The 11,320-nt window shown below is 36.2% G+C and overlaps 2 protein-coding genes across 2 annotated transcripts; one reads left to right on the top strand and one right to left on the bottom strand.

Annotated features, from left to right (window-relative positions):
- Positions 1-586: 586 nt before the first annotated feature.
- Positions 587-2,948, top strand: LOC106084909 (zinc finger protein 566). Its single transcript, XM_013248879.2, has 3 exons — positions 587-1,118; positions 1,185-1,376; positions 1,653-2,948. The coding sequence occupies exons 1-3, from the start codon at positions 813-815 to the stop codon at positions 2,904-2,906; spliced, it is 1,752 nt and encodes a 583-aa protein (XP_013104333.2). The 5' UTR covers positions 587-812; the 3' UTR covers positions 2,907-2,948.
- A 1,806-nt stretch (positions 2,949-4,754) lies between these two features.
- Positions 4,755-7,172, bottom strand: LOC106084929 (probable GDP-L-fucose synthase). The gene is made up of 2 exons (XM_013248901.2): positions 6,766-7,172; positions 4,755-5,834 (listed from the first exon to the last, which is right to left on the bottom strand). Exons 1-2 carry the CDS (start codon positions 6,997-6,999, stop codon positions 5,109-5,111), a joined length of 960 nt encoding a protein of 319 aa, XP_013104355.2. The 5' UTR covers positions 7,000-7,172; the 3' UTR covers positions 4,755-5,108.
- Positions 7,173-11,320: the final 4,148 nt, after the last annotated feature.

The raw sequence follows: 11,320 nt of genomic DNA, 5'->3' as shown, positions 1-11,320 counted from the left end.
CACAATTGAACGTCTATTATTTGTATGTGTTGGCAGAACGTCAATCAGCTTGATGGCAAGTTGGCGGATTGCACCATATGATCTGTGGTTGTTGTACGAATGAGACCACCTTTAATTGTTTCGCCATGATTACACAGCATGCATTTGTCTTATGACATGTCAAATTTAGCACATGTAGATTTGTACATGTTATGTGACACAAACGAAACTAACATATGAAAAACAGTTTTCAAAATAGCATTGTTATTTTTGTCAATTAGGACGGTGCTCTATTTCTTCTGACAAAAACGCATTTAGAAATCAGACGTTGTTGTTGTCAGACGAATGAAACCAACCCCAAATTAAATTGTTTTCACATATTTAAAATTTAATCAGCTTTCTCACAATTTTAACAATATTTGTGCATAAAAATCAGCTTTTGCTAAAATTTTTAAGTCATGTCATATGAAAATAACTTACAGATGTTATAGCAATAATGATGAATCATATGTAAATTGACAATTTTGACAAAACCATTTTCAATTCCATGTGAATACAAAAATTGACATGTCAGAAGACATCTACATGCCGTGTAATAGCGTCTTTAGGAAGATCAAGCAGTTTGTATATCGTGTAAAATTCCTAAAATCTTTGGACTTTACCTTGCATAAATTTGCCTAGCTCTCTTGCTTATCAGAATGAAAAAATATAAACAAACATTAACTGAACATACCCAGAGCCAAACAAAGATTTTAGGATTTTCGTATATGGTGTTTGCTACTAAATTAAAATCAGCTGCATAATAAGTTTAGAATTAAATAACCTAAGATAGCATGGGCGACTACAGTAACTATATAAGAATTGGTGAGATCCTCAGGTCTCCTCCAGCCACAGATACCAAATCCCAATACATACTAAAACTTAAGTGTGCCCATTGTGTCGAGCATGTTTTCATGCTGCTGGAGTCATTTGTTTTCCCTTGCCACGAATGTGAGATCAATACAGACATCAACCAAGACCACATATTAGAGGAGGAAATTAAAATCGATGATGGCAATTATGAAATTGATGAAGGAGAAGATGTGACAACAGCTATAAATGTTGTACAATACTACAATAACAAAGACATCGAGAAAGGGGTAAGAAGTACAAAACAATTGGAATGTTGACGCCCACTGTGCATTTTTTTAATATTTTCCTATAAGGACCCTCTGAATGTTATCAAAAGCCACTTATCCGATGATGAAGCTGAAATGGCAGAGGATGATAGTAATTTATGGGAAGAAGAATTTGGAGAACAGTCGAAACCGAATTCAGAAACAGCCAATGAGATACATGTGAATGAGTCTATTTATGTAGATGCAACAAATTTGGATGAAAATGAAAGGGATGGAGAGGTAAGCTTAAGAGCAAATCCAATCCTGTTACTATACATGCCAATCGTAAAGGCACACTATAATTACCAACTGCGACCACATAAAGCCATTCCCATGACAGCCGGTTCCACATACCAGTTTAACCTGATGTTGTTCTTAAACGGTTAAGAGTTGCCGCTTCAGTGTAAAATAAAAAAACAAATTTTGCCAAAAAAAAAAATTGAAAAATTTAAATTTTCTAAATTTTTTGAAATTTCTATTTGTTAAAACCTTTATTAATAAATTTTTCCGTTTCAGCTCACTGAAGATATGGAATCGAATCAGTTTATACAAAATTTTCTAAAATCCAATAAAAATAGGCTTTCATTTGTGGAAGCCTTTAAAAATCAGTCAGGCCCAGGACAGAAGAAACTCCAGCAAAATGTTTTAACAAAAATAAGAAAAGAATTAAAAAGCAAAAACAATTTACAATTAACCAATAAACAAATAGCACGCATTGCTGCATATATGCGCAACAAGTTTCCAGAAGAAATGAACAACTGTGAAACTACTCTGGTAAGGTGTGAGCAAACACTGGAAACTAAAACCTCTGAAAAACTTAACTCTCATCAAATTGATCTGAAATCCAAACAGTTGATTCAATTATTGGTCATCTATGAACGTTTCCCCTTTTTATGGAATAGTGATTTAATAGAAATTTGTTGCAAAAACAAACGCCAAGAGGCCTTGGATCAGATGCTGATTAGCGTAAATAAGGAAATAAATGTAAACATAGACATAGAAAGTTTGAAAAATTATCTGCTTTACATACACAATCGATTTGCCAAAGAAAAACGTAGTTGGTTTAGAAACGAAGAATCTAAAATACCCCAGCATGGCCTTGCTAAACACATGATGTTCTTGAAGTCACATGTCGGACCTTTCAGATGTCCTGTTTGTAGTGTTGAATTAAAAAATCCATTAAATTTCAAAGTCCACAAATCCCGGCATGATGGTACTATGCCATTGAAATGTTCCTTATGCGGCAAGGATTTCAAAGTATTGGCCACCTATATACTACACGCTAGAAGACATATGGACGATATGGTGGAAGAATGCAAAGAATGTGGCAAGAAATTTATAAATCCATATGAATTAAAAATTCATATGCGTTTTCATACCGGTGCTAAACCTTTCTGCTGTGAGATATGTGGAGTTTCATTTCGTCACATACAAACCTTTGCCACCCACAAGCGTAGTCATGAAAAGAAATATTTACACACTTGTGCCACCTGCTCCAAGGGATTTTATAGCAAAGCCAAACTGGATGATCACGTAAGGTCGCATAAGCAAATACGAGAATTTGTATGTAAAACATGTGGCAAGGCCTTTATAATGAAGAAAACATTGCAGCAGCATCAAGTGATACATGAGGATGTACGACGACATGCTTGTTCGCTGTGTGGCAAAGCCTTTAAGCTGAAAGTTGGTCTAAGTCAGCATATGAAAACACATGGACGAAATTCATCAAAGGAATGCAGCGAAGAGATTAAGGTTTCTGTTGGGAAGTAAATGAAATGTAGTATTATGGTAAATAAATTAATTCAAATTTAACTGAAAAAAATTTTTTTTTTCAAAAATAAGTCTTGAAGAGCAGGGGGTCTGAGGTCTATTTCACTCCAAGATTTTGGGGTCTACAGAAAAAAGAAAAGAAGAAAGAAAATGAAGGAAACAGGTGGAAATCCACCAGGGTAAATGTCCACGAACATTCAGTTGAAGAACAGGGGGCTAAACTTCGCACATATCAATGAATGCTGATTGATTCAAGTTTTAAATTGAATGCTAAGCGATCCTTTTTATTGCCGATTACGAACGGCTTGACGCAGGGCGACACTTTTTTGAGAAAAAGTTTTTTAAATTGAATAGAACCTCATAATGTCACCAGCATTGCACAATTCCATGGCAACCAGTTGCACGTACCGGATTGACAACCGGGCAGGGGGTTTGTTCCAAGGAACTAGGGAATCAAATAGATATCTGGATGGGTTCTTTCAGGCTGAGGTTTTTGCAATCCTTAGGGTGGCCTATTTGACACCTTGTTGGGTTCTTCATAAAAATAAGGGTTGTCCATAATACCTTCGCACGCAAAATAGATTTGTAATTTAAATTCCGTTAAACTTGAATGCCCACATCTGTGTAATATGACTCTGAGGCGTTGCAACACCGTGATGAGTTGATCCCTTCGTTGCGCATTAAGGCTGGGTCTGCAAATTGTCAGGTGGTCAATGGTCTGGATAGCGCCACATTCGCATAGCGGTTTACTCTGGCAAAGTGGGATTCGATCTTATGATGCCCAAACCTTCATCTACATACCATCGTTATAATGGCTCGTGAAAGGTGTTGGTTTTTTTTTTTTTAAATGTAGAGCGATGCTCCAGGCAAGTAAATACAATGTGGCGTAACTTTCGAAGGAGTAAAGCTAGGCGCTTGAAATTTTGCACAAATACTTCTTATTTCCGTAGGTCAGTTTGGATTGTATATGTGCCAAATCGGTCCATGTTTTGTTATAGCTGCCATATAAACCTATCTGGGGCTTTACCTTTTAGAGGGCGCAATTTTAATTCGAAATTTTGCAGGAATTTTGCACGTGGCGTTTTACAAACCGACCTCCCGATAAGACATCTTGGGCTTTTAGGGGCGCAATTTTTGTACAATTTGGTTAAAATTTTGCGTATGCAAATTACGATCTTGACTCAATCCCATGGCAGCCGGTTGTACGTACCGGATTGACCCGATGGAATCCTCCATCGGCAAGGGCTGCCGTCTCGGTGTACAACACACTGCTACAACAACAACGATCTTGACTCTTGACTTTCTAGAGGGCGCAATTCTTATTCGATTTGGCTGGCATGATTTTCAACAACTGTGCCAAGTATGGTTTAAATCGGTTGATAACCCGATATAGCCGCCATATAAATCGATCTCCCAGTTTGACTAATTGAGCCTCCAGAGGGCGCAATTCTTATCCGATTTGGCTGAAATTGTTTTCTATATTTCTAGCAGCCGTGACAAGTACGGTTCATATCGGTCAAAAACTTGATATAACTCATATATATTTGAAAGTCATTCAAAGAACTTGACAAATACGATCCATGGTGGAGGGTACATAATATTCGGCCCGCCCTAACTTAGCACGCTTTTACTTGTTTTTTCTCTTTGCTACTAAAGTGTCACAATGGGCCGGATTGGTATCCGTGTGAACTCATCTTCTTAATCTAAACCCACGCCAGGACATACAGTGCTTCTTAAGCAGAGCTGGTTCATTTCGGTGCATAAAAACCGTCGCTGTAGAAACGTTTTTTTTTTTATTTTCCACCTTATTTTTTTATGTTCTTATTTCCTTTCCCAGAAAAACGTGAGTTATTTTATAAAAAATGTTTTATTTTTACATAACAATAGAATATATATGAACCTAAGTGTTTTTTGTGTTCATATTTAAATTTTGTGTTAGAAAAACTTTATTGAATTGTAGATTTTATAGATTTCTATAAATTATTGCGAGTAAAGCTGTAAAACCCCGTATACACTCCTCATTAAATCCTGATTTAAGGCTCTCGTCAGCTGATTTTATAGAGGGAAAACAGATGTTCGAGCCAATAAATCCGGATTTAAAGAGCAGTGTAAACGCGGTTTAAGAGTTATACTAATCTCAAACCACGGGCTCACTATAAAGCGATTCCGGAAAAGGAACCTCAAAAGTTTACTAAGTACTTTTCATTTTCTTGCCTCATCATAATGCTGTATATACCAATCCACTGAAACTTTGATGGCCTTATCAAAATCTGTAAACTGAAAATTGGGTAAAAATGAGCGTAGCTTCTTATTTGAGGCGGTTTTCTTGTATTGTCCATCAGCTTTGCTGGTATCACATTCAATTTTTCCCCTAAAATTAAAGGCCTGTGCTATCGCCTGAGCAACCTGGAATATTGAGACTTCTTGCTCCTCATCTACACTTAAAATAATGGGCTCAACACTTTCATAATTTCTCAATACCCATACTATAAGCTTAGCTAGATCAAGGCTATAGATAAATTGACGCAATGGCTTTCCTGAACCATAGACAGTGAATACCTTGTCCTCTTGTGCTACTTGGGGATTTTCATTGAGCAATTTATGCATTCTATAAATCATGCCTGGTATAACATGGCTAACGTCGTGCTTATAATTATCATTGGGACCAAATATATTGCATGGAATGATGGAAGTAAACATGCAGCCATATTTATCATGATAAGCGTGATTTTGCACATCGATTAAACGCTTGGCATAGGAATAACCATAATTGGAAGTATGTGGTGGTCCATTGTGTACCATGGTCTCGTCAATTGGGTATGTGGTTTTATCGGGAAAAATACAGGTGCTTAAGCATGAAATAACCTTCAGACAACCATGCTCATGTGCCGTTTGCAGAACATTGTCATTGATTTGGAGATTTATACGCTAGAACCAAAAAGGAAAAACATTATTTAATTAAATTCAAAGTGATCATAAAGGATAATTTGAAAACGACTACAGAAGCAAAATCAGTTTTCCCTCTTTTAAGAAACCAAGAAGTCTTATCCCCACAATTTAATCAAAGGTTCTGCACCATTGAGCTTGAAGTTTATCAATGTTAACGTGCAATCATTACTTAGCTTAAAGTCATAGATAAACGCACCACAGGGTTCAATAAAATTTGTTAAGTGAGCCAATATATAGAGATAGGAGATGGGTAAATACCCAATAGGCATTTACCCAGTAAATTGGGAAATACTTGGGTATTTACCCATTTATACACAAAAGCTGGGTATTTATAATTTTCCAGATATCTTGGATATTAAAATATTTTCCAAACAATTTTTGGTGTTTTCGTATTCTTTGTGTATAAACTTGATCTTCTGATCTCATAAAATCGGATTTTAGTTATAGATATAGCCACTATACAAACCGATTCCCAGACTAAGAGTCTTGAGGCAATAGATTGGTAATTTTTCATCCGATTTCGATAAAATTTGGCACAGTGAATTTTGGTAGACCCCTACCCATTTCTGTGAAGTGTGGTTCAGATCGGACTATATTTGGATATAGCTGCCCTTTGACCCTTTTATTACCCGAATCCGATGAAATTTGGCACAGCGTGTTCTGGTAGACCCCTTCCCATTCTTGTCAAATGTGGTCCAGATCGGACCATAGGGAATTTCTATTTCGGCAAAATATAAATGGAAGGTTTATTTTGATGAAAAACTATTTTCCCATTCACTTTAGTTTTCCAGTTAAAATCATAGTGGCTAGAAAAAATTGAGTTATTAACCGAAGTCCAGATCAAAACGGATGGTTTATAATATTAAAATAAATGAATTTAGCAACTGCAACTGCTGATGTCACAACTTACCAAAAAATCCAAATTATTATTCATATTGTGAAATAAGCCACCAACCATGGCCGCAAGATGTATGACATGCGTTGGTTGCACCTTCTCAAACAAAGCCTTAGTGGCATTTAAATCTTTTAAATCACCATCCTTAGATCCAGCAAAATACCAACTTTCCACATCCTCTTCCGAGGTGATTTGCTGTAAAGCCTTGCCCACTAGACCAGTGCCACCGGTAACCAACACTTTGCGCATTATTTTAATAAATTAACTATTAACACACTTCTTAAATAACACTTGTATTGTAAAAAATCCCTTTAGAAACTCTTTTCCTTAATAATTTCAAATGATAAAAGCAAAACCTCAACAAGTTAATAAGTAACGCGGTTGCCAGATTTTTTTGGGGCAGATCCCCAAAATTCCAAACAAACTTCACGAAAAATTCCCAATTAAATAGCTTTGTTCGGGAACTCAAAAATTTGTGCAAATTTGCACAAATTTTAACTAGAAGTCGTTCGCGTACTTTATTTGCAAGTAGAAGAGAGCGCGAGAGAGAGCTAAGTTTGAAAGTTCGAAAAAAGAGAACCTGCAAATTTCTACTGGGACTTTTTTGCCAGCAGAAATTTGCAACTTTGAGCAGATGTTTTTTAAAGGTCAGCTGTTTTATGAAAAGCAACCGTTACATGAAAATACAATTAAAAATAAAATGAAAATTTAAGTACATGAAACTCGCCAAATGAAGTTGCGATTTAACCTCAGGTCGGTTGTTCTAAATACATTAGAAGGTAAGTGCAAAATTTGCGAAAATATTTGGGAAAATCTTGAAAAATTAAAACATTGTATCCTGCCAGGGAAGATGCTGCCATGGGATTGATTGGGTCTGGCTGGGCAGTTAAGCAAGTGACGCAAAGTGGGATAAGAAAAACTTATTGCAAATTAGTCTGCCTATTGTGAACGGATACAGATATCTTCAGTGATAAACGAGTGTCCGTAGCCGCCACATCACCATATAGAAAGCTCACTTAGCCTCACATCAGTGTCTAGTCACAATATCCACAAGCATTAGGTGATTAGTCCAAGGTTCCGTTGTCAGCACACCAAATGCTGCCATCAAGGGACTTTGTTTCTACTTTTGTGTACGGTGATGGCATGTAAAGCAGTTGTAGTTCTATGCAGCCCTCGAAATGCATGCTAATGTTCGGCGAATGGAAATTGTCCAACGGGAGAATTGCAAGGAGTAGTCCCTCATGCGTCTTGGCTACTGATGAGAGAAGACAGATCGGTCTGTACGACTTCTCCGTGCTCGTGTCCTTTCCATGATTCAGTAGCGGCATCACACTGTCAATCTCCCAAACATCGGGTACTATAATAGTGTTCAGACAGTTCTAGGATACTCGACTCCAGGCAGATCCAGATTTTTCAGCATCAGTGTAGAGAATCCGTCTGGGACCTGCGCCTTGCGGGACTTGGCGCCACGAATGACATTCGTGATGGCTGTCTAGCGGCGGATACTACGAATGGCTCCCCTTCTAATCTTGTTACTCTAGGGCCAATAAATGGACGTTTACCTAAGGAAAATACCTTACAAATATAGTAAGCAAGCAAATAAAAAACCAACCAAAACAAAAGTCAGCTGTTGTTCTGCAAATTTTCACTGGAAGTCGTTCGGATACTTTTGCTTGCAAATTTTTTAAAGAGAGTAAAATGGCTCTTACTCTCCTGCAAATTTTTACTGGAAAAGTACGCGAACAGAGCTAATGTTTTTCCCCCTAAGAAAATCCCATAAAGAAGAATAAGAATAAGAATAAAGAATATATACAGATAATATTTGTTTATAAAAAAAAACAAAGTTTTATTTCCATAATCAAAGGATTGGTGCATTTTAAGTTTTTCCTTCTTAAAGCTGGTGCTATATTAGTTTTTCGCGATATTTTTGCAGATTACTTTTTTGTGATAATAGATTTTAAAGCAAAAAAACTTGCTGGTTTTGTTCTGTAGGGCATTCCCTCATTACTTATGGTAAAATTTTAATAAAATTGTTATTTTATCATTGTTATTTTCGTAATCTTTCAAAAAAAGTAATCGCGAAAAAATGGGTTTTCAACGGTGAAACGAACACAGCACCAGCCCAAGGCAGATTTAAAAAGGTGGTCCCACGCGAACATCCGTTAACAGCTGTCCAGGTTTGATGGTATTAAGATGACAGATTTTTGTTTGCATTCTTTTTGTTGTTATCTTTTTTCTCGCATATTCTCTGCTCATGTACGCTCACGTATACACATACGCACATAAATTTCTTTGCGTCAGTTGGTAAAAGAACGATTAGCTTGATGACAGGGCAGACATTGCCCCTGTTCCTTAATGGAATATTCATGGGCAACTTTGCATTTGCATATGGAAGCTTCTATATTAGATAATAAATCCATTTGTACCATACTTGACACGATTGTTAGACGTCATAACAGAACATACGTGCATTTCAGCCCAATCGGATAAAAATTGCAGTTTCTAGGTGTTTATGAGTCAAGTCGAAGGTCCTCTTTATATGAAAGCCCATTTGCAAATGGGCCAAAATTTTAAGGAGATAGCTCACTATCGTGATTTCGACAGACGGACGGAGGTACGGACATGGATCGATCAACTTAGAATGTAAAACTATCAAGAATGTATATACCTTAAGGGGTCGCACACCAATGTATGGTGGTGGGTATGAAAAGTTATCTTTGTAGTTTGGATGGCGAGACCTTTGCCGACCTTAAATTTCCAGCATTTCCAGTACGATGGAGAAAAGCCCACGCCTATTGATAGACTAAAGCTAATGTCGATATTCATGTACATTTTCTAATCTCGGAAGATACGTTCCTACAGTAAATACCAGTGCAGACGAAAATGCTTTCTATTAAATCACACCTAACGCAAGGTTATTGAACAGCACTAAACACAAAGAAAATTCCTTTGCTCAAGAAAATTAATTTTAAAACTATGCTGATGGAATTTCCCCTAGAAAATCCCCGATTTTTACGTTTTTCCCCATCAAAATCCCCTTATCCCACAAGTGAAAATTTTTTCCCCAATCACGACAAAAAATCCCCTATTTGGGGCAATTTTCTCCTAATCTAACAACACTGACAAGTAATGAGTATCGCCATATGTTTACATGACAACAATAAAACACTTATCCATCATCAAATGTTTTTTTTGTTATAAAGGATAATTAGTCGCAAACGTACACAAACGTAAAAAACGAAAACTTTACGCAATTACGGTAGTTTTATTTAGCTCAGGTGTCAGATATAAATAAACAGTGGATGCCAACTGAAACAATTCACTGTTGTGAATTATTTATAGGCCGATCTCCTGATCGAAGGTGCACATTTTGACGAAATGTTGTTTATATGTAAATATAGCTGAGGTGGTGGTTATCGAAATTTCAGCTTGATCAAACTTAATGCTTTTTTACATGTTTTGTTTTTTTTTTTATATAGGTATTGTTTTATTTGATGTAGCAGTATTTTTTATTTAATTTTTTTAAACATATATTTTTCAGTATTTTATTTTGGTTTATTTTATATCTTTATATAAATTAAGTTTATTATTTTATTTTGTTTCTTTCAAACTGTTTCTTTTATATATTAAAAAAATTTAATTTGTTTTCTTATTTTATTTTTTATTTTTGTTAAGTTTATTTTATTTTACTTTTTGTTTTATATGACTCTTTTTTCGGGTCATATAAAATATAAAAACAGAATAAGTATTGTGTTGAAAAATACAATTCGGCAAATAAATGCCAAAAAATCAACACGCAAAAGTTAAACAATTTTTAACTTTCACGATCAAAAACACTATCTACATGTGGCACGACTGAATGACGCTCATGTTCAAGCGCCAAAGTCGAAATCTTTTTAATTTTAAACCTCGTTTACACAGCTCTTTAAATCCGGATTTAATGGCTCGATCATCTGTTTTCCCTTTATAAAATCAGCTGAAGAGAGCCTTTAATCCGGATTTAATGAACAGTGTAAACAAGGTGGTCGCATCGGCGAATTGGTACAACAAAACATCTTTTTGGGGACTTGATATGTCAACATTTGTAAACTGTGCAAAGAAAATTCCATTCGCCCTGACATTCTGGACACTTACTTAAGCTTGATTTGTGGGAATGAGGAGGAGTCATAGATGGTTGAGCAAGAGTACGTGCAGGATTATGGCTGCACAAACACCTATTTTCCTATGTAAATTATCTTCATGCAATAGTCCTTTCGCTTTGACCACTGTAGCTTTAAATGGCATATTGGAGGGAACTTCTCCAGACCGTCTGGCCGTTTTGTCATGCATGTTGGCTCCTAATCTTCTTCATTCTAATGTCTGGCATTGTACCAACGTACATTTTATCAGCGTTCTTCTGCGCTTTTTGAATCTTTCGTGGGCGACACAATGGACCTCTTTCCCATTAAACATTTTTTAAACAAGATATGCCAAAAATTTGTACTCACCCCACTGCTAAATGTAAATACATGTTCGTATCTAATCCAATTATTACTTGTATCGTGTATCGCCGTTATGTATGCCTCTCTCT

The sequence above is a fragment of the Stomoxys calcitrans genome, chromosome 4, assembly GCF_963082655.1.
Source record: "Stomoxys calcitrans chromosome 4, idStoCalc2.1, whole genome shotgun sequence".
Lineage (NCBI taxonomy): Eukaryota > Metazoa > Arthropoda > Insecta > Diptera > Muscidae > Stomoxys > Stomoxys calcitrans.
The sequence above is the reverse complement of the archived record's forward strand: the minus strand, read 5'-3'. Positions and strand labels throughout refer to the sequence as shown.